General features: G+C 39.4%; 1 protein-coding gene and 1 long non-coding RNA gene across 2 annotated transcripts in view; both read left to right on the forward strand.

The window, feature by feature from the left end:
• Positions 1 to 545: 545 nt before the first annotated feature.
• On the forward strand, positions 546 to 6,185 carry LOC140681916 (uncharacterized). The gene is made up of 3 exons (XR_012053135.1): positions 546 to 1,101; positions 2,274 to 4,705; positions 5,792 to 6,185. It is a non-coding gene; the product is annotated as an uncharacterized lncRNA (long non-coding RNA).
• Positions 6,186 to 13,927: 7,742 nt separating this feature from the next.
• LOC116806765 (uncharacterized) overlaps positions 13,928 to 23,962 on the forward strand; it is a 36,497-nt gene continuing 26,462 nt past the window's right edge. The window contains exons 1-4 of the mRNA XM_072922603.1: positions 13,928 to 14,149; positions 15,066 to 15,103; positions 23,218 to 23,349; positions 23,674 to 23,802. Coding sequence (XP_072778704.1) covers positions 14,071 to 14,149; positions 15,066 to 15,103; positions 23,218 to 23,349; positions 23,674 to 23,802 — 378 coding nt within the window. The 5' untranslated portion in view covers positions 13,928 to 14,070. The remainder of the gene's footprint in view (positions 14,150 to 15,065; positions 15,104 to 23,217; positions 23,350 to 23,673; positions 23,803 to 23,962) is intronic.

Genomic DNA, 23,962 nt, shown 5'->3' on the forward strand with positions numbered 1-23,962 from the left:
GGGGGAGGAAAACCTGCACAACAGAGGCAGCAGTTCAAGAAGAGCAGTGAAAGCATGTGAGAGAAGCAGATCTGCACACAGGAAGGTCAGTGCAGGAGGGGAGGAGATTCTCCAGGTGCCAGAGCAGCCCATGGTGCAGCCCATGGTGAGGCAGCTGTGGCCCAGCAGGCCGTGGAGGTCCGTGGTGCAGCAGGGATCCTGCTGTGAAGGATTCTGTGTTGGAGCAGGTGGATGCTTGAAGGAGGCTGTGATCCTCTGGGAAGTCTGTGCTGAAACAGGCTCCTGGCAGAACCTGTGGCCCTGGGGAGGGAGCCACACAGAAGCAGGTTTGCTGTCAGGATTGTGACCCTGTGCGGTCCCACACTGGAGCAAGCTGTTCCTCAAGCACTGCACCCTGTGGAAAGGGACCTGTGCTGCAGCAGTTCCTGGAGAACTGCAGCCCATGGGAAGGACCCATAATGGAGAAGCTCGTGGAGGACCCATGTTCCCGTGGGAGAGACCCATGTTCTCCTTGTCTTTCTCTGGAGCCTGGGAGTCTTTTTGTTGTGTTTCCTCTCCCCTGCCCATGGAGAGGACAGATAGAGTGGCTTGGGTAGGCACCTGGCGTCCAGACAGGCTCATCCCACCACGTGTAGACAAATACAAAGGCTATATCCAAGCACAGGCTGAAGAATTGGAACCTAGTTTTCCACATGGAATTTTCTAGTAAATTGAATGACATGCAGAGTTTCTTCACAGTTCTCTTTTACTTCCTTATTTATTAAAAATTGAATCGTATTCTTTCAATGAATCCGTCGTCCAGAGTTTTGGGGCGCAAGCACTACAAATTGTTAGGAAATGTCTGTGAAAAGGCATAGTTTAAAAACAAGTGGTGTGCATGAATCTTTTTAGGAGAGAACTGTAATTTCTCTTCTGGTCAGCAGCTGCTTTAATTTTTGATCCATGGAAAGCTTTAAATGGTGCAACCCCCTGAGTTGTCTCTGTGATGTGATCCATAGGGTTTCTCCAAAGACACTGGTAACATTCTGCACTAATGACATGCTTCTTGGCACGCTGATGGCAGGAGACAGCGCCCTCTCCACTGTGACCCATGTTATTGTGGTGAGCATCCTGTGGTCTTTCATGTGGGGTGGAGCAATATGTATTGCTTTGGAAAATTAGGTCCTCATTTGTTTTATTTAAATTTGCTGAGCACTTTAGGTGTTTTTGTTTGGTAGAATCTGAATCAACTTTAAAGACTTTCTGAGTCCTCAGAGTAGAATGCATGTCTTGTGCAGTTTGGTGTTTTTCTGTGTGTTTGTGTTTTTCCTGTAAAAATATCTTATTTTCATGCCAATGATTAAGTGTGGAATCAGGAGGAGTGGAGAAGGACAGAAGTGTAAATTTTTCTGAACTTCCATGGTAAGGAGAAAATCCTTAGGGAGGCTTACATTGATGTGGTTCAATGTGATTGTGTCAGAATTTCTCTTACCATTTGTTTTAGCAATACAGGTTTTCAGTCCATTTGTTTGCCCAGAGTTTTCAAGATAATGTGGAGTCTAATTGCTAGCAAATTATTCAGATTGTTCATTTGTGATTATGTCAATATTCCTATTGTGGAATTGAATAAGGGGAACTGGAATGTTTTTGGCAAGATTTAAGTACTGAAGATTAAAAGGTAAGTTTAGGTGCCTGCCTGTTTATCAAAGTTGAAAAAGCATGAGAATGATCTATACATTCTTGATGTCAGCCTACAAACTTTGTATTTTGAGTCCTTGTTTCCTTCATTCATAATATAGATCAAAACAGAAGAATGAAAAAGATGATTAATCAATTATGTGCCTTAACTTACAGGCTTTGTGTGTGACTTGTCTAAGCAATTTGTCTGTTTTTCAGATTATGTGGTGGCATACATTTCTTTAAATGCTTATCAATGGCGAAGTGAGAATTTATTAAAATAAGATTTGTAGTTTATGGTGTTTTCTTGAAATTTGGCCTCAAATACACAATCAGAGAGGTTTCAGATATTCACTTTAGCCTCTAAAGTTAAAGTGTTTATGGCTTCAGCATTGCAACGCACTCAGCGCTGATAAAAACTTTTTGAGGTGTTTTAGTTTCTTTATGGATAGTTTTTTAAAAAAACCCTATTAGTTAAACTAGACTCACACATTTTAAGGCCTCTGTAATGTGCCACCAAAACATGTATTTTTTTTTTTAGAGAAGTTTGTTTTTGTCAGAAATTGTGATCCTGAATCTGTGATGGTTTTTCATCTTTTTTTCCCCTTCTGTTACAGGATGAAGTACATGAGAGGGACAGGTTCAGCGACTTCTTGCTAATAAAACTGAGAGATGTGCTGAAAAACCAGAATAATTTAAAACTAATTCTCTCTAGTGCTGCTCTAGACCCAAATCTCTTTATTAGGTATTTTGGAAGCTGCCCAGTAATACATAGTAAGTCTTGATCTTAAGTGTGAGTATACCTGCCCTGAGACTCACAGATCTTACTAAACTGTAGCAAATTATTCTGAGTAAAGGCATGATTAATACACTGAGAATTACAGGAATCCTTGTTCTTTCTGTATGCAGGTTTCTTGTTTCTTGACTATTTGCACCTCATTCAGAGTGAAGTGTTTTAGTCACTGGGAGTTCTGTAAATGCAGATACATCCTGCCCCCCTCCACTCTTAATTGAAGAAGTAGGAAGAGGTTATTGAAGTTCTGTCTTCATGCTGATACAGGACTTAGGAGCTACATGAGTGTGATATGTATCAATGCATTCCAGTAGGATCTTACTCTTCAGGCTTTGTGCAGGTTCTTACTGGTTACTGGATAAAACACAGATAACTGTACCAGTTCAGTTCAGAAATACAGGCTTAGACAGATTGGGTTTCACATGAAAAAAGAATCACATGATTCTCTGATTTAAAGAAAATTAGTAGTTGTTCATCTAGGTAAATATTCAGAAAAGACATCCAGTTTCGCTTATTTTGTGTTCAGACTCAGTTACCTGCAGTTAGACTACATTCAAATGCAAAGAAAAGTTACCATTTTTTTCTGGTTTAATTTCATTTGACTGATCTTTAGTAAAGGCAAAATGTAAATGCGTGGGAGAAGGGGGGTTTTTGTGGGTTTGCAGTTTTTGCCCCACCCTCCTGGCTTGCAGGTTTTCTGCATGGGGGACCTCCTCTGGCACCTTGCAATCCTCTTACTTTTTCAACAGTAATGTCCAACTTTAATGTGTTTTGAAAAGTAGCTTTTAAGAGAAATGCTTTATTTGACAATCAGGTAGACTCTCTGCATGTCAGCCTTTTTAAAAAAAATCTCAACGGTTTTAGGAAATGGGATTGCTTACTGGTTTACTTTAGCAAATGTTTGTGAGGAGGAAACCTTTTTTTCCTTTCTTTTTTTGCACATGGAAGTGTTTAGTTCTCCGTTTTGAATTTCTGTCCAGTTGAATAAGGTTTGCAGCTTGTTGGAGACAGGAATGGGAAAATTACACGTGATTTCATGTTCTCTGAATTTTTTTTGCAAGGGAGTGCCTCAGTTGTGATTGTTGTATGACTTTCCAGTTTACTCTTTTTGCAGCTTCCTGTTCTTTCGGATCAGTCAATTTGTGTTGGAAAATCTGATGGCAATCTTTCCCAATCTCTCCAGTTTACCACAGTGTTTGTGCTGGTTATGTAACAGGCCAATAACAATTCAAAAGATGTTCTTTTCCCTTTTTTTTTTTTTGTTTTTGTTTTTGTTTTTGTTTAATTTAAGAATTAAATAAAGAGGCTTTGTCTGTTAATGTAATATACAAGGTTTGAGTCTCCTTCAGCAATATGGCTGACAAAATCCTGACCACAGAAACCACATTTTGTAGCTGTGGATCGCTGTAGTACACAGAGTTGTGATCAGTGTTGGAAGGCTTCCTCTGTCACAGCTTCTAAAAGTATGTGAATTGTGGATTGTTCTTTCTGAAGGAAAATCCTGAGTGTTCCTGAGTCAGGTTAAGGAACAAGAAATCAAAGTGTAGAGATTTTAATCTTCATGCAAAAAAGCATCCTGTAATGTCCACAGATAAGGTCTGGAAAATAGTCATGTTGAAAAAGAAATCGGGATAAATTATCAGAAGGTAAAGGCCACTGGGATGTCTCATCTGTCAAGAAGTATTCAGTAAAGAAAGCTCAGCTTTGCTGAATTAGTTGAGGATATGGAGATAAGGCTGCCTTCTTACATGCTTCTCAGGAAAAGAAAGTAGTTCAGTATAAAGATGTACTGTCTCTGTGTGGAACCTTGCAAAAAGCTGTATTAATTGCCTATTAATTAATTCCATTTTTAATCCAGATGGCAGACTTACATGGCAGGTTCTTGTTTGTAACCCTAAACAAACACGGCTGTTTTCTTTTCCTCATTTCAAAAAAATTGTAGTTAATAACTGTCAATCTTATGAACATCTCCTGCTATAACACTTCATAAAATTGAAGAGGTTGAGGAGAAACAAGGTGGCATTTGACTTTGGAAATATTTTGTTTTGTACAGTTTTGAGAAAAATAAACTCCAGTGAAGGTAGTTTTTTAAAAGAATTAATTCTGTAAGTGAAGCTAGTATCTTTTATGGATTTTTTTCTATTTTAGTCCAAGGGAGACCTTTTCAAGTTAAAGAGATGTTTCTGGAGGACATTTTACGAAGCACTGGGTATGCAAGCAAAGAGATGGTGAAGTACAAAGAAAAGAAGCAGCAAGGTCAGTGGATTTGTTAATTGTAAGGGTTGGCAATGAGAATCATTGATTGAACAAACAGTTAACAGGATTATTTTCTATTAAAATTCCAGAGTCAGGAGATTAAATGAGATGTGATTAGATGACAGCAAGTGTCTTTAAGCTCTCAATATTTACATTTTTGAAATAGTTTTATGCAATTAAAGAAAAAAAAATTACTTTGATTCAGTGGTTGCATTCTTTTTTCACTCAGTTGATAAATGTCATCTTTTTTCTAATTGTTATGCTGTAGAATTATATATAACTGGGGGCTCTGCCCACATGAATACTAAAGAAGCATAGGATGCTCTGTACCTTTGGGTGCAAATTCAAGTGCAGCTATTAAAGCAGGCATGATTTTGTACATCTTGCACTAAATTCCCTTCAGTAACATTTTTCACTGCTTTCTTCAGGCATGGATGTATTTTTTTAAGTGTTAACACTCTTGAGCTAAACATCATTTGGTTTAAGTTGATTAAGTAGATACTGCTTCAGAAGTTTTCTTGGCAACTGAAAGTAATGATCCCAGTGATTATTTAAAGAAAAATTTTTAAAAAATGCAAACCCCAAAGCTATAACATACAGTCCTAACTGGATATTGATCACAGTGCTCACCTCTGATCACTGGGGTCAGAAAAGTTCAGTTAGGACCCTGGTGTTTTCTAAGGTTTCTTCCACTTGTGTAGAAAAGTAAGTTGTTACATGCAGGGACTGTATCACTCGTCTTCAGAATTCCATTTGTGGAAAAAGATCTGGTCTGAGATTGTGTGGAAGGTGATTACTTAAGGAAGATACTTTGAATGCAGTAGTTTGGAATAACGGAGGTTTTGGGGGGTTAAACACCAAAGTGTTGGGTTTTACCTTGTTTTTATAGCCCTTGTTTGCAGTGGCGCCCTTTGGGTACCCTTAAATATGTCATTTATGTTGGACTGGTAGTAGCATTCTGGACTAAATAAAAGAGGTTGAATAGGTAAAACTTGGTAAAACCTGCTGTAACTAACTTTTTTAGTAGAAAACGATGGATAATAAATATGACTCTAAAACTTTCTTGGGGAATACTTTGCATTCTAGAAGAGAAACAGAAGAACACTCTTGCTGAGTGGTGTTCAGCTCAAGATAACACTAACAAAGGGACATCTCGGAGACAAAAATCAGTTCCAAGGACAAATGAGGAGTACAAATGGTTGGATGATGGTGGTGACACAGTATTTAATCAACTGGTAAGTTTTTTCTTTTGTCGGAAGAGATGTTTATATTTGTGTTGTATTCTAGCCATTTAAAATCTGTTTTCTACAGTTGTGTTGAGTCTCTCAGGACAGTAACGTATTTTAAAGATTACTTGATTAGGATGAACTGCTCTAGCTGAAGTGTGCTCTTCAGACAGGGTGGTTGCGCACAGCTTTTCCTCAGATCAAATGGCTCGACTGCCATTGTGTTTGTACTTGCATATGACAAAATCAATGCATTAACTGATACCTGAGTTGGTTATATCTACACTGATATATTTGGGTTTCTGTTGCTGCTGGGAAAAATAACCATTCCAATTCTTTGTGGGTAATGTATGAGAATAAAGACAACTCTTGGAAGAGATTAAGCTTTCAATATTGTTTTTTATCTTCAGACTGAAAAAGATGTGAATTGCCTTGAACCGTGGATAGTAAAAGAAATGGATTCCTGTCTTTCTGACATCTGGTTGCATAAAGATATTGATTTGTTTGCTCAGCTGTTAAATCTTATTTTAACTGAAAATGTCAGTGGTAAGTTTCATGTGTTATTACATAAAAAAAAGCAACCTCAAATTTACTTAGATTTTTATGGCTACTTTTATCTCCAGTTTCAAATGGTGTTACCTTTGCATTCTGATGCCGACTGAAAAAATGATAGGGCTAGCAGAAATAATGGGTTGTTTAGTTAGTTGTTGTTTTGAAGTATTGACAGAAGTGTGTTTCTAAAACAGTGTAGAATTCATATGAACTAACTTCAGAGATAAAGTGAGGAAACAAATTCTCTTTGGGCTGGAATTTGAAAGCAATATTTGTACTATATTTAGATGAAAAAATAACATTTCTCTTGGGTTTGCTGGATTTTCTTTTACTTTTCAGTTGATTATAGGCACAGTGAAACTGGTGCGACTGCTCTGATGATTTCTTCAGGGAGAGGCTTTTTGAGTCAAGTAGAACAGTTGATCAGCATGGGAGCAAGTATCCACTGCAAATCATCTAATGGCTGGTAAAAACAGAGAAACCAAAAGATAGATTTATGTGTCAGTATAGGAGAGAGAAAGAAAATTGTTTAACATCTAAATTAATTTGCTAACTTATCACACTGCTGTAAGAACTATAAATTTTGACAGCCTCAACAATTTCTAAATCCTGATAATCACATTGTTTTCTGTAAATTCTAAATTGAATTCTTAATTCCATGGTCTTGATTATGAGCTATAAACTTTGTTTCAGTAGGTCTTATTTAAGATACTGGTTAGCAGAACAACTGTAATCTACTGAATTGGACCACAATATTTGGCAATTCCTATTTTCATGGAGTTACCCATATCAGAAGATCTTTCTGTTATGTTTCTAAATATATTGTAGGATGTAAAAATATTTGTGAATCTGTAGAAACTCAGGTTTTGTGGTCATGGATTATGTCTTCATATAAACAGGGAAGTACAGTAAATAATTGTTGTATGGAATGATAAGAATTAGGATTCCAGGGGTCTGATATTTGGTACTAACATTTGAAAAAACTTGGGAAGGAATGCAGTTTAAAGATAAAACAGTGAACTGCATCGTGAGGAGGACAGCGTCTGAAAGACATGAAATAGCCAAATGTTATGCCTGGGGTGTGACCTTTTGAGATGACTTCAAGGATACTGCAAACAGGCAGGTCTGATCTCTGCACCTTGTTGTGGACTTTTTAAAGGAATGGCACTTTCTTCCTCCTCACTTCCTTGTGCATGTTTGCTCCTGTGTAAAACGGACATTCTTTTGTGGTAAAGAACTGTAGTCACCTAAAAGTCAGATAGCTGTTAACACCTATTCATGCACTTTCAAATGGGAAGTTGCAGATCCAGCAATAACAGTACGGATGTCAGCACAGAAATGGGTACAAAAGTCTGGTGTCAAGTGCCTCTCCTGATGCACTCTTCATATTCATCTTTTGAAGTGAAAAGTCTAATAAAAATACTTGTGCAACTATTTCAGGATGGCTGTGGACTGGGCTAGGCACTTTGGACAGACGGAGGTTGTTCATCTGTTGGAATCCTACAGGTCAGTTGTAACTGTTTTGCAGAATGAGTTGTATATGATATACAAAGAGTTGTGATGGGAAATTTGAGGTTTGTGTTCTTTTAATCAGAACAGGTTTTAGCTTTTCATGGTCTAAAATCTGGACTTAATGGCAAGACTTCTTTTTAAGAATAGGAATATTTCAAAAAATAAAGAGCAAAAAAGTTTGTACTCAGTATCATATTGTTTATGTTTGCACAACTTGCTAATTCTATACTTTTCACATGCTTACTTTGGAAACAAATCTGTCATGTGTTTTTATTTATACTTTTTATATGCAATAGGCATAGTAAAGAAAATTTACAGAAGTAATGTGTACACTAGGCCATTCAAGAATGATTTTCTGATTAACTTACAGTTATCGTACTTGAGGTAGTGTTTTGTAAAGCTTATCTCTACTATAATTTCTCTTAGTGTAGTTTCTGCTAGTGGGAAATTTTTGGAGAACACGTATCTCTTAAGTATTTTTACTTGAACAGATAAACGAGAAGTATCTTTATACTTTCCTTTGCTTATGGTTGTGTTTCAATGAAGTTGAAGAAAACTAAAGTTAACACTAATAAATAAAGTGGCATCCTTCACTGGGTTAACATTGAAATCAGTAAACAGTAATAGTATGGTGATTCCCTTCTGCTACACTTAAACATCAGAATTCAAGACCAATAGTCATATTGGTCTTGAACTAACTTTGAGAGGATGGCTCAATGCAAACCCGAAGGGGCAGCCTTGATTCTGGTGTATTTTCCTGTTACAGCGCTTCATTCGGATTTGGAAACATGGATGAAAGTTCCCTGGTCCAAAAAAATGCTAGTGACCTTAGTGCAGAGGACAGAGAGCTACTGACAGCTTATCATCACAGTTTTGATGATGAAAAAGTGGATCTGGATCTGATAATGCACTTACTTCACAGCATCTGTCATAGTTCTGATGCAGGTAGGTAAATACCTAACCAGTGGTTGTGGATTTGGCTTCTGATGAATCACGCTCTTTTTTCAGCAATCCACAAACGTTAAAACCTTCTGAGTGCTATTCGACATGTATTTGAATTTTCTGTTTAACTTTGCAAACCCACTTCCTTTTTTAGGAGCAATTTTAATATTTCTTCCTGGGTATGATGAGATAGTGAGCCTGAGAGACCGCATTGTTTTGGATGATAAGAGATTCACTGATAGTGCTCACAGGTAAAACCTTTAGTTACTGTGGCTTTTCATTGCTTCTTTTAAGGATCCTTAAAATGTTCCTTTTGTCTTGCGTTAGATACCAAGTTTTCGTGCTTCATTCAAGTATGCAGACTTTGTACCAGAAGAAAGTGCTTGAAAGTCCACCTTTTGGCATTCGCAAAATTGCAAGTATTAGAGGACTTTTTCCAATGCCACAATGACCTATTTTGCCATTGCTTTTACAGTTATTATAGTTTTGGTGGGTTTGGTTTTTTTCTTTGCAGATTCTTTCTACTAATATTGCAGAAACCAGCATAACAGTCAGTGATGTGGTGTTTGTCATTGACTCAGGCAAGGTGAAAGAGGTAGGACTGCCATAAATTTTCCTAGTGTGATTCTAAAACACAGAGTGCATAAATTTTGGAGAACTTTTTTTTATTATTTATGACTTTACAGTAAAGTGAAAAAAAGCTTTTACTAGCTGAGAGCTAGATGAAGATATTATTACAAAGTTAGAGTAGGATTGTAGAGTAGGACTCTAGAGTAGGATTGTTAAGTAGTTTTGTAGTATAGGTTTATAGATAGGATTATAATTAAATAAAGTTTTTGAAGCATCAAGTCGTTTGGAAGATTCCCCTCCCTCTGACCCCTTCAGAAAACATTTCCTTCTGAATTGCCAGTTGTCTTTTATTGGTGCTGAGACACACTTATGGCTTCTTTGGTATGGTTTGTAAATGGAGAAGGCTATTCTTCATTCCTCTTTTCCAGACTACACTGCCTTTGACATACGGCCCACCGGCCCCGTTTGGCACATCTGTGGCACTTCCAGTTGAGGCAGAAAGGGCAATGGCATTTGCAGGAAAAACCAAAGGGCGAGTGGGGCAGCCAAAACATCCTGTGCAGATGCAGGCCTTCAGCTGTGACTCGAGAGCATTTGGGTGCCTGCCACTTGGATTTGTATCGCGAAGGGCAAAGTCTTTGGCTGGAGGAGAGCCTTGCTCAGCGGAGAAAGCAGAAAGATCAGAGAGGTGCTCTGAAAGGTCTCCTGCGGTGCAGAGCTGTCAGCGAGTGTGAGGTGAGAGCGGGCCCGGCCTTGCCCGGCGTGGAGCCGCAGCAGAGCCCTGGCAGAGCCCGGAGCAGCCTGAGCCTGGGCAGGGGCAGGCTGCAAGGAGGCCCTTGTAGCTGCAGGAGGCACAGCCCGGCCCTGCGTGCCTCTTGCTGGCAGCGGGCGCATCCTCCGCTCTCAGAGGCCAAGCGCAGCCGGCTGCTCCCGAGGGGAAGCGGAGCCCTGCTGGGCACAGCCCAGCCTGGAGGCATTGGCCCTCTGGAGTCTGCCCCGAGGAGAGAAAGGCCAAGGGCAGCCGAGGGCCGGTGGCCTGGCTCAGCATTCCCACTCTTGTGCCGGCTGCCCTGCGACTCCTGGCAAAGGTCAGCAGTGTGTGCAGCACTCTGGGCACCGGGGCAGGAGCCGGGCTGCTCGGCAGGCTGGAGCACAGGGCAGCGTCCTTCAGGCACGGCGCTTGTGCCAGGGGACCATGGGCCAGCGGGAGGCAGGGACAGCTCTTCAGCTCACGGCTGCAGGAGCCAGTGCCTCACACAGCTCTGGGAGGCAGCGCCTGCAACCCCGCACTTCTGCACTGAGCCACAGCAAAGCTGTGACCTGCAGAGTGCTCTGCAGAAATATTCAGGGCCAGCAGGCCAGCCTGCTTTGTGCTCTCTGGCACACAGCAAGCGCTGTGCCACGCCGCAGCTCGGAGCTGCTGGGAGAGAGGGAATCGGGGATGCGCCTGAGGGTTTTGTTTGAGTCGTGAACTGGTTGGAAGAGAGCAGAAAAATTTCAGTAGGCAGTCTGTGTTTTCTTCCTTAATTTGTGAAAGAAAGTCACAATGTGTTGCACACAGGTTAGGGGTATTGTCAGAGAAAGGCCTTATAAAATCAGGCCTTACTCTGCTAAAAATAAGCAGCTGGCCTGTTGTGTCTTCTACGTGCAGCTAGCTAACTTCTCATGTGAAAAATCCTAAGAATGGCTGCAGTTATCACAACAAGCTCTTGTGGGAAGAAAACTGTTTGCATCTGTAATAATCAGGAAATCTGTCCAATGAGAGTCCACAAAGGAAAATTGTAAACACCTGAGTAAAAGAGTCTTAGCAAATTCACACAAAAACACCTAAGCAGTGAATTATGTGGCAAGAAAACAACCAGGCAATTGGAGTTGAACATGAGGTCTGTGAAAATGCTGTAAAAATGAGTTGTGTGAATAAAGAATTGGCTTTCCCTGCATGCAAAAACTGAGTCCTGGCTGCTGCATTGACACTGCAATGTGGCTTCACTCAGCAAGAGCACTTGAAGGGTGTATTGATGAAATGCTTGTGTTGATTCCCAGAACAGCAAGGAGAAATGTAAAGTGTATTCAATAGGGCTTAAGCTTGTGAATCCCTTTAGCTTTAACAGGCAGTGCTAAACCCTGTATTGCCCCACTGCAGTGCCTAATGTGTGCAAGTGCTATTTTAGCCTTGAGAATAAAGAGAGTGGTCCTGCTAAGAAGGTAGCTGGAATGCATTCAAAGGGAAGATATGTTTTCAAGAGGCTCTTGACCAGCAAAGGAGAATTTGAGGAATGGAATAGTTTTCAAATGACTGTGTCAGGAACCAGAGTCATGTTCCAGGCCCTGCCATATTTGATCCGTGTTTGAGCAGGTTGACAAGACAATGAAGAAAAGTGTATTGTTTAATGGGTGGGAACAGGACCCTTGAAAGAGAAACAATGTATGGGTCAGTCGGTGGGCAGTTAAGGTTTGAAAGGGGAGCAATGCATAATGGAGCCGTTGTTGGCATGGCCTTGGTATCTGGAGCCATCCTGGCCTCATCTCACATGCCAGCCATGTGTGAGCTGATGCTGTAACTGGGAAAATTCCACTCCTGAGCAGGAGGTATAAGGCCTGGCTCTGGGCTGGAGGGGTGAGAAGGATGACGTGCACACCGTTTTGATCCAGGGCATGTCCTGGAAGTGCACTGCCTACCTGCCCCTGTCGCCGAGCACCACACTCCATCTCCTTCTCCTGCTCAGCGGATTTTTGGGAATCCAGGGGTTGGTATTATTTGCTACTGCAACTAATGGAATACATTTGCTTGGCAAGCCCAGTTGTGTCTTAGATTCTTTTGTGCATGGGTCTCCTCCTGAACCTGCGGCAACGACCACCAGGGACCTACAGGATACTCCTACTCCTATTCTGATGTCAATAAATTCTGAGAGATTATTTAAATATGTCAAATAATTTGGAGTAATGTTATCCTGCGAGTTTCAGCAAAGTATTGAATATGTCTTAGTTCCATGAATACAAACTAATAAGTGAGATTGCTGGGTGTGCAGGTGTTAGGGGAGTGATTCCCTATGCACCGAGTACTGAAATAAATGAATGCCTCCTTTCCAATCCTGAGCTGGCAGCAGGGATCAGGCAGGCCCTGCTCTGTAACTTTCATTTTGGCAACTTCTGTGAACAGGTAAGAAAGGTCAAAATGAAACCTTTCCCAGCTATTTGCCTCTCCTTTATCTTTTTATGCGCCAGAAGTCTGTGTCACAGATGGCCTGGCTGTGTGCTGAGCAATGCAGCCCCCACAAAGCCTTTGGTTTCCCACAAGTTGCCATGCCTTGTTCCCAGGTGTGCCCAGCTCTGGCAGGAGAAAGAGCCTGCAGCGCCGTGCCCTGCCCAGCCGGGGCTCTCTGGCACAGAGCAGCAGCAGCGCCAGCACCTCTCAATCCGCTCTTTCCTTATCTTCTTCTGGGACACAGAAGCCTCTGGAAATCAGCACCACCAGTCGTGTTCCCAGCTCGGAGCAGCTCCTGCTGGTGGGCAGGTGCTGCCAGTTTGACTGCTTCCAAAGGGGAATAAAGGCAGAGATGTACATCCTCAGGAGCCCTGGGCGTATCCAATAAACATGCAAATATGTGGGAGATTTGCTAGGAATTGTTTCAGCTGTTATGCCAACAGTGCCTTCTCTCCTGGTTCTGTGTGCTATAGATGAGTAATGTAACAGTTGGCTCTCACTGTTAAGAGGTAGATATTATGTGGATATAAAAATGTATAGTGATGTTATTGTAATATAGGCTCCCATAGTCCTATTTCCCCTCCCCCTTGCAATAGCCTTGGTAGTCAGGGCTTTTGGGGAGGGCCGGCTTGTGACCAGGAGGTGTGGGGTAACAACACCTGACCTCCAGTCAAGAGGTAAGAAAGGAATCTCCACCAGTGGATGGCAAAACTTTGGCAAAACTTTGGCGGGATGAAGGGTATAAAAGGCAGAGCAACCATTTGATAGATGAGCTGCTCTATGTAATGTTCATAGAGACTCCCAGTGCTGCAAGTTTTCCTTATTCAGTCCTTTGTTAAGATTTAATAAACCTTTAAATTTATAAAAGTGAGGGTTGTGTCTCCGATGTGCAATGCTTTGGGCCATATTCTTGGTCTGGTTTCCTTAGCTTGGTTCCCATCTGAGTGCTCAGTTCGGGTACAGGCTGTAGGTGCTTGGTGCACTCCTGGAGTTACTCTTGGATCCCTTGAACAACAGGGTTTGTTTGGCCCATGAAAGGAATTTGTGCTGCTTTGTGACAGAGGAGAACTTCCCCAGCTATTTTGCGTTTGCTGTAGGGAAGGTTGGTTATTGCTCTGCCTAAATTCACAGGCCAATATAGAGTGCTTGCATTGTGATGTCAGGGCATGGTTGCCATGTGGTCATGGTGGCATCAGAAGGTTGTCTTGGTGCATGGAAGGCCTCAGTGTCAGAGCAGCTCTAGGGCTTGCTCAGGGCAGGAGCATCCTCCTGCTTGAGGCGTTTGTCAGTGGGAGCTGCCCACAGACAAGAGCCTTGATTTTTCTGACGGTGGAGCAAATCTGCACAGCAGTGCTACAATGATTGAGAAGGTTGTTGCTGTAGCTATTGGAGCTTACGGCGTTTGTTATTCCAGCTATTACCTCACTAACCTGACACGTAAGTTGAGGTTTTCCCGGGGTGTACCCGAACGTGGCTTTTGTATGTCTTCCTGCTCTTTCTTAGTGCCTGAGTTATTTTGAAACAGAAAGAGCACTAGCGTGCCACTGGTTTGGTAAAGCTCCTGTCAAGGAGTTCAGCTACAAGGGGATTTCTGTCGCCACAGGGCAGCATTTGCAAGGGAACCTGCAGGGGTTCTGTTCCCTCCCCGGGAGAGTCTGAGGCAGCAGAGTCTGTCATTTCCTCAGTTTGCTGGGACAAGCAAGACAGCTTTGAAAATTTAAACTGGAGACCTTCTTGGAAGGCCTTCTAATAACTCTGCAGTATTTCCCAGAATTCAGGGAAAGCTTCTTTCTTTCTACATTTTTTCATGAAAGGAGTTGACTGTCTAACTTGACCCTTGACTGAGTGTTAAATAGTGATTCCCTTTGCAAGGAAGTGCAAACTCCAAAGCAGTGAGTGTCTGCTCCTGGACCCTGGAGCTGCTGCTGTGCTGTGTCACAATAGAGCTGCCATATCATAGTGGAATTTTGGGGCAGCTTTTCTGGGCAACTGTCTCCAGCAAGTTAATGAGAAGTTGTGCATGCAACTGATTTAAAAAAAAAAAAGGTACCAAAAGGAGAGGATTTTAAAAAGATGTGCTATGCGTTTGGTAGAAGAGGAGCATTGAGCGTTAGCAAAGAATTTGCATTTTCTTGATCGTGTTTGTATCCATTTAATGGCTAAACAGGCCAAAGGGTAGGCACGCCCAAGAATACTATCTGGATCTCTTGCTAGTTGTGTGAACGAAATGTGTCTCCTGGAGGGATGTTGTGAAACGGAAAATACTCTCTGTTTGCGGTGATTGTTCTGTGGGATTCACCAGCCCAGGCAATTTTCTCACAGCGTCTGGTTTGTTTTCCCTTGCCCACTACAGGTCACCTGATGCATGTAATCAGCGGTGCTGGTCCTAAGGTGAGTGAGAAAGGAACATTTCAGGTTTGTGCTGTTTAGCAATTGTAGAGTAAGCTGTGTGCTTAGCCAGAACCAGTAGGCTGTAGAGGGCCGGGCACGCAGGCTGGAAGAAAATCCATTTTCATGCCTTCAGCAACAAATACAAAGGCATAGCTGGATATTTCCTAATTTCCAACTCAGAGCCTTGAAGACCTACAAACTCAGTTTTGCAGAGAGAACATTGCTTGATGACACCAGACAGGGATGAATACTTAAGAGAGAGCAACTTCCTGCAGAGTTGAATAAACCCATTTTAATTGAAGTCACAGCAACTTAGATTTCTATCCCTATAAACCTTCATGATACTTCCTTAGAAGATGTGGTTGTAGAATTAGAAGGACAATTTAATGCTGTATTTGCAGTCAAATGGGCAGCTTTGTGGCTGGGCAGCTGCATGGGCCAAAAGGACGCAGGGGTGCCGGCCAAGAGCAGCTGAAGGTGGGCCAGGACCTGGCCAGGTGGCCAAGAAGGCCAAGGGCATCCTGGCCCGTGTCAGCAGCAGTGGGGCAGCAGGAGCAGGGCAGTGACCGTCCCCCTGGGCTGGGCAGCGCTGCGGCCATAGCTGGGAGTGCTGTGTCCACTTTCTGCCCGATCGGTCTGCGTCTCACAGAACAGGATGGGACCCGGACTGGCTGCAGACTTAGGATTTATTATGTCTGTATCATACAAGCAAAAAGCAAGAGACACAGACAAACGAACATCCATGCACATCTAGATCAAAGACAAGATGGCAGTTTATGCAAAGCCTTTTTCTACATATTCTTTGAACCAGTAGCATAAAAGAAAAGGTGCAGAGTCATTATACTCTAACCAATAAGAAAAGGACCCATGTGGGTTTAACATTAACAGAAGGACTTCTATGAACCTCAAACAATATACAATAATTCATTATATAAGATTGAAACTTTTTCTATTTTTGCAAAGCATATATCTAGAACTTTTGACATCTCAAACTATCACTAAGTTCTTGTTCTTTCTTGTTCCTTATAATAAATATAAATGTATTCACTTGGTTCTTCTTTTCCTAGCTTCCCAGGAGAAGGTTTTGAAATTTCCCAGCCTTTTTCAGCTTTATGTCTACTTTCTGGGGCCTTTTTGCACTTTCTAAAGTTTTTTACCTTTTATATATCCCTACAATTCCCCCTCTCTTTTTAAGTAAACTATTTTTGACTCGTCACTTATTTATTACGTTGTGTTATATAGCTTTACTACTGCCTATATTTATTCACTTAGGAAAAAAGTTATAAACTTTTTGTATGAAGGTACTTTTGGTTTTGTTTGTTTTAAGCTCTATAATTTTAAGTTAAAGCATTATTAATGTTGGGTAAAGTGAGGTATAGTATCTGTATTAGGTTCTGATAAATTTATAAATTTTGACTTTTTTAAGGTCTCAATGTAAAGGGTAAATTTTTGAGTGACTTTAATTAGTTTTGGTGAGGTTTTGTGCATTGTTTGTAACTTTTCTTTTGTATTTTTCTTTTGGACAATAAAAACTTTTTGATGAGTTTGTAATGTGTTGTGAATAATGAAGGGAATAAGGAATTAATATTAATATTATAATAACAAGATTTTACTTAACTTGTAAAGTTGTTTTGATTAAGGAGTTAAGCTCTACTTACTGAATCAATTGTTTAACTATGTTTCTTTATTTTTAATTGTAGATGTTAAGTTTTTAAGTGTTTGTATGTTTTTGTGAATGGATTTAGAATGATTAGACAAATTTATGTAACACATTCTTTTGAATTCTTTACAACTCTGTTTTTGTGTTAGAAAAGGAAATTAATGGTTGTTTGATTTTGGAGTTTGTTGGACACTGCTGATGTCAGCATGTTACTGAGTGCACTGGATGTGGTATTTGTTTGTTTGTTTAGTTAATATTTAATCTTACCTATTTGTCTTAATGTTGTTTCTGAAGCAATTGTAGGTAAAAAGAAGCTTGTTGAAATATTTTGTGTTTTTTTAACAGACTGAAATTACTATTGTAATCTTTTGGGTATAGGTATATATGAATAGATCTTTTTTCTTGTCTTTTTTGAAACTGTTTTAGTACTGGGTGTTATTACAGTGAGTGTGCTAATGTTACATGGTTTGTCTTTAGGGTATGATGGAATGTTTTGCTATCTTTTATTTCTACAAATGAACTAATAACATTTTGGTAATTTCTGTGGCTATTGGTTAACTTTAGATTTTTATCTACAGTGTATGAGTAATTGCACTGAAAACTTAAATTTTTATATTCGTAGTAAGAGTGAATAACATTGTATTTTGGAGAATTATTTTTTTTGGTAATTGTTTCTTGAAAATGTGACACAGAAATTTATTGTTCAGGAACTAAGGATCTTTAATTCTTGGGGTTCTGAACTTGTTTTGAGGAGTTGTTTGTTCTAGAGACTTTAATCCTATGTGGGATGGTTCCTATTAGCAATTTCACTTGGTTTGTTATTAAGTCACTTTTTTGTTAAAGGATCATGTTATATAGGTATTGGCTAATTTTTTAGTGGTACCCTAACTAAACAGGTTGAAAAAGGCTTTTTTGGATTTGAGTGAGACATACATATGGTATCTGATCTTGTAGCTTTGGTTAATGTGACTTAGACATTTGGTTTTGGTTGTTGTATAGGAAAATTTACATTATAAAAAGTAAGCAAAGTTAGAAAACATAAAGTGAACTGATTTTCTTTCATATCTTTTTTGTTGAGTTACTCTTTGTTAAAAGAATTTTCTATATATTTTAACTTTTAAACTGCATTTTTTGGAGAGTTTAGAATGTTAATTTTTTAGAATCTAATGATAATAATAAATCCTTCTTTTTTATGTTTTTGTTAAAAGAGCTCAACGGAACAAGCTCTTTACACATTTATCATTATCATTAAATTGAAGTTTGCAGATTCTGCAGGTGACATAGGAACACTCGGCGTGACTTGTAGTCTCTGTTTAGCTTACGTTTGTGTGTTTGCTTTTTGACTTTTGGGTTTGTTAGTGTGTTTTGGTGTGTTGTATGGTTTGGCATTCTTTATTGGAATTCACTTTGCTTTTCTAGTACTTGTAGAAATACAAGTATACTCTTTGCTTTAAGGTATTAATTGGAAAGGACTTTTAATTTGTCTTGTTTCAAGGCTTTTAATTAAAACAGGAGGATTTTCTTTTTAGTTTTGCTTGTGTGTTATTTTTAAAATGCTTAAAAATTGGTAGATCTAGTTCTGCAAAAGAACCATTTAAAAAATTTTTAACACATAAAGCTTTACTTAATTTTATCTGTGGTATTACTTCTGCTCCCCTCTTCTGTTGATCTAAATGTGTTTTAATGTGTGATGTGTCTTTTTAACAGTTGTTTGATTTGTGGGGGAGTGGGGAATACTAAAGGTGTGATGAACATTTTAATTTATTAGGAATGTTGCTACTTTTTGAGATAGATATGTGGGGCTATTGTTTTTTTTTGGGGTACACGTAATGAAGTAAATGTTTGTAAAAAATGTTGATAGGTACGATTACTTGTTCTCTTGTGTGGATAGAGGTAAAATCTGTACTTGATAGTGAATCTACTGAAACCTGAATATTTTTAAATCTCTCAAAAGAAGGGTGTTTAGTGATGTTTGTTATAATTGTAGATTTTTTAAACTTTGTGGATTAACAGTTGTTGTAGAAACAGGGGTTTGCACAAGCTGACAATCAGGGTAACTGTAATGATAGCTTTAGCTTGGGATTTAGAGATACGAAACAAGTGTACAAGTGCTTGTGCATTTTGATGAAAAAAGGTATGACTCAATTTTGTGTGCTCAAAAATGTTTGGTAATGTGTTTGAGATAACTATGGTCCGTTTATTTGTTCTTGTATTTCTTTTTGCTAAACATCTTGGTAAAGATGAATGAGCTTTAATATGAGAAATAAAATATAGGTTAGTTCTGTGTTGTAAAATTTTATGAAGACACGAAAGCTAGCAATATAAATTATTATTACTAATATTTTTTAAAACTATTTTTTTACTTACATTAGTAACATAGGTAGAATCTGTAATTAAATTGAAAGGCTTTGAAAATAGCTGAAAAGCTTTAACAACAGCAGCTAGTTGAACTACTTGAGGAGAACTTTCTACTATTGGAATATTCGATTTCTAATTTTTTGTTGTTTGATTTAACTATACAGTTACTGATTTATGTTTTTCTTGACTTATTAGTGAAGAGCGTTGTATTACTTAAAGGCCCTTCACTTAGCAAGGGCTTTTTTTGAAACTCAATTTTGTTTGTAATAATTTGTGACTTGGATAATGAATGGAACAAACACCTGAAAAACTTAACAATGCATTTTCTAGATCATCTGAATTTTGTAATGTCTAATCTAAATAATCTGTATTTAAAGGTAAATATAGAACTGTAAAGTCTTTGCCTGTTAAGGTTAATAGTCTTGCTTTGACCTTAACTACAATTTGTGCTATTATTTATCTCTAGGGTTGTAGAAACTGTTTTTGGAGACTTGTAGGGAAGAAAAACTTATTCTGCTATTAATAATGGATCTTTCTCAGATGGATCTCATTGGAAAATGAGGCTATAAAGTTGTAGCTTCTGTCTCAAAGCAGTCAGGAAGAAAGGTTTCTTTGGAGCATAATGATGGGCTTGTCTTCTTTGGAAAGTTTTTGTGACTTGTTATGCTGAGTTGAGCTTCAGGTGTTAAAATCTTGGGAGATTTAATGTCAAAGTTTTCTCTCAGTAGATCAAAAAGCGGAGCAAGTTCATCGTTGGTAATTTTCAAAATAGGTTTCATCTTGTTAATTTCTGTTAAAAGTTGCTGTAAATCTTGCAAAGTGTTGATGTTGACTTGAAGTTGTATCTTTTGGGGTGAAATTGTTTGTTTTGTTATCTTCTATTTTAGATATTTTTAGGGTGGGATTTCTTGTATCTTAGATGTAGAAATTCTAGTTCAGTCTTTTGGATCTCAGTAACAGCGCTGTCACAAGTTTGTTTTATCTTTGTCTGTGTTGGTGCTGCAATGAGTAGATCATCTATGTAGTGTAGAATCGTGGATTGTGGATGCTTCTGTCAAGTTGTACACAGTACCTGTGTGACAAAATATTGTTAAATTGTTAGAGAATTCTTCATCCCTTGTGGTAAAGATTTCTAGTGATATCTTTGCATTGGCTTTCTTTGCTTGATGACTGGAACTGAGAAGGCAAATCTTGGGGCATCTTCAGGATGAAGTGGTATGTTGAAGAAGCAGTCTTTTATATCGATGATGACGAGAGGCCAGTTTCTAGGAATTATTGATAGAGAGGGACGTACAGCAGCTGTCTTCCTTTCAAGACTTGTAATAGTAATCATGGATTCGCTTTCTAAACAAACAGTAGTTCTTCTGATCCTTGTGAGTGTTCTCATAGGTGATATTAAGTGTTAGTTATGGGCTAAAACAGGAGAGAAATTACTGAGACATCTGCACCGTATCTGGTATGCCTGTAACATAAATTGTTCTACCACGATGAGTTAGGCCACAAGTCAGTTCTGGTTGGTTTAGAACATGCTTCTAAGTATGCTCTACTTAGAAGACATGTAGCATTGGAGTGGAAATCACATCTGGATCACCTTGGTACACCATTTGATTGGTTAACAAAGCATTTTGTTGAGATACATTTTGTTTGAATATGTCTATAGGTAAAGCAATGATTGTCGTTTACTGAAATGATAACTGGAAAAATTAATAGTCTAAGACTTGTATTGTTGTCTTTAGCTATAATAATTAAAAATTCTTGTCTTTGTTGTGATTTGTTAATCAGACCTGTAGGTATACATTCATAACAGAAATTTTTCAAAAACCGTATTAATTTTGAGTTTGCTAACTCCAGTTTTGTCCTTGGAGGTAATAGGAAGGAATGTCTTGTGGTACTGGTGGTAAAGGTAGATATTGTGTTTGGCTTTGAGGTCTCCTAGTGAAGGCTAAGGGGGAAAATTCCCTGGATTCTGGGTTGCTATTACTTGTTTCACCACGCGGTGGGTCGCGCTTTGCTTGGAGTTTAACGGTAGCGGATTACTATCTATATCAAATTTAGAATGACAATTTTTTGCATAATGTTTCCCTTTTTGATATTGAGGACAAACAGAAGGTACTTCAGATTTTATTATTGGATCAGGGTAATTCTTTATCACATGACTAGGCTTCTCACATCTGAAGCAGGACTTTTTATTAAAGGTTCATTGAACAGCAGCAAGAGTTTTTTCAAAAAGTTTTGTTTGTTCTTCAATTGGTTTTTAAAATTTGTTTCTTAGTGAATCATGAGATTTAGTAATTTGCTCTCTAGGGACATTAGCTTGTACTGTAGCAAGATACTGTGGAGTGCTAATTTTACTGTAAGCTGAAAGCATTTGAGTAACAGTTGGAGGCTGTTTGGGTAATGTAGAAATAATTTTTTTGCAATCATCATTCGCATTTACAAATGCTAGGTTTTGGAGAATATAAGAATGAGCTGCTTTATCAGGGCATTGTCTTTCAACAGCTTGTATTAACTTATCTAAAAATGTATGATTCATTTGTTCTTTGTGTCATGGTCAAATATGCTTTAAGAGGAGTACTTGTTGATTTGACCGAAATTAAAGTTTTTCTTGCAGCTTGTTTAATATCTCTCAACACTGACCTAGGAACAAAGTTTGTGTTTCTGGTTTATCATATGGCAGTTTGCTAGACAACTTAGCTTCTGAAAATTTTTCATATGTACTACTAACATATTTTTCCCATAAAACCTTAATAGGTATCTTCTGCTGGAGTTCTCATAACATAAATTGTGAATTAGTTAAAATCAGACTTGCCACAACGCGACAATCAGTTGGCATGAGTTCATAAGAGTAAAAAAACACATAATTAAAATAAAGAGAGTTAATTCTGCTTTCCTTCAACTTTGATTTCACTCTTCGATGTTATAATGTGAGAGTGATTAATACATAGGCCTACTATTATCCCTCCCATAAGAGACTGGCATGGCTAAAATTTCTTCCTTTAAAAACTTAAAATCTCTTTTTTTTCCAAAAGATATTCCCTTTCTTTTTCTAATCAGACGTTGCTACATCATGTTCTGAACTAGGCAGATTATTGTTGCAGCAACTGAGCACTGAGAGAAATCTATCTTGGTTTCTAGACACAGTTTTGGGCTTTCTGCTCAAAGAAGTCTCAGCTTGGTTCCTTAGTAGTTTATTACTATTGCAACTCTTGGTCTCAGCTTTATAAATTTTTAAATTTTCCTTAATGATTTAGATCCTGATTTTATGATCCTGATTTTGCTTATTATTTTAAAATTTCCCAACATTTCTCAAAAGTATGTCTACATTCTAAAGACTTCTTACACTTTAGAAAGTTTTTTACGCTTTTATATTCATAAACACTTGTGGGCCCCTCTGAAGCAGGAAGTCCTTGAGGGGCTGGAGCATGTGCAGAGAAGGACACGGGAGCTGGGGAAGGGTGTGGAGCGCAGAGCCAAGGAGGAGGTGCTCAGGGTGTTTCAGCCGGGACAATGGGAGGCTGTTGAGAGACCTTCAGGCACACTTCCATAGATCCATACATGACAGTGCTCACCACAAGTGCCATTTCCCTGCCAAACATACCCTCACTGCATCCCAGTGCTTTAGACGCTGGTGTCGGAGAGACTCCCTGCTTATTGTTTGTTGTGTTTTTCTTTTGCTGGTTTAGTAGAGGAAAAGCCCTGTTGATTTTCTCATTATCCAACAAGCACAGATGCTTCTTCACAACGTTTCCTGCTCTTTTCCAGCACTGGATGAGATTCTGATCCAGTTGTAGGCTTCCATGTCTGCAGCAGCAAAAGCAAAGGCATAGATGACTCTTTCTTACTTTTCCATTTCTAAGCTCTCAAAAGCTAAAAGCTCTGTCTTGCAGATACAACATTGCTTGCTGATGGCAACCAGGGAAGAATATCAGCTTCATATCCATATATAGTTCTGTTGAATTGGCCCGTTTTAATTTGATCTGTGTTGCTTAGAATCCTTTTACACTGAATTTTTATGCTTTCTCCTTGGATGATATGGTGGTAGATGTGAGAAGGAAGGAGGTAACGGCTTGTCCCTCATGTTTCTCTCTTGCCCCAGAGCACAAAACCAGCATCAGTGTCTGCCCCAGCCACCTCTGCTCTTAGAGAAGAATATGAAGAGGACCAAATTGAGCAGTATGACCGTGAGACTCCATCAGGGGTCTCAGAAGAGCCTAAATCTTCAGAGCCAGTAAGTGCCACTTGTGGGTGGTGCTGTCGTTAGTGCAAGGCAGAGCTGCAAGTTTTGCTTTTGCGTTTCAGAGCTTTCAAGATTTATAACGTCAGTTACAAAGAGATCATTGGTATCTGAAAGAAGGGAGGGTGGAATATTTATTTCAGAGCAATTTGCAGTACAGGTGGATTAACAAATTTTAATACCATGAGAGCGCATTGGAATCCCATTGCAATTAAAGTTTCTCAATTTTCCTTGGAAGAAATGGTGGTAGATGTGAGAATATAGGAAGTTATAGATGATAGGTAACAGCCTGTCCCTCATACTTCTCTCTTGCCACAGATGACAGAGGAAACAACAGTGTCTGCCCTGGCTCTCTCTCCTCCTGGTGAAGCCGAAGAGGAGGAAATTGAGGAGTATGACCGTGAGTCTCCATCAGTGGTCACACCTGAGCCTGAATCTTCTGAGCCGGTAAGTGCCTGTTGTGGGTGATGCTGTATTTAGTGCAAGACAGAGCTGCAAGTTTCTGACTAGCCAGCTCTTGCTGTTGCTGGCCGAGGATGCTGAGTGCTGGAGTCCTGCCAGGACCCAGCGATTTCCTGCAGGCAGTGACCTCCAGCTAGAAATTAGC

This window comes from Taeniopygia guttata, chromosome Z, assembly GCF_048771995.1.
Source record: "Taeniopygia guttata chromosome Z, bTaeGut7.mat, whole genome shotgun sequence".
NCBI lineage: Eukaryota > Metazoa > Chordata > Aves > Passeriformes > Estrildidae > Taeniopygia > Taeniopygia guttata.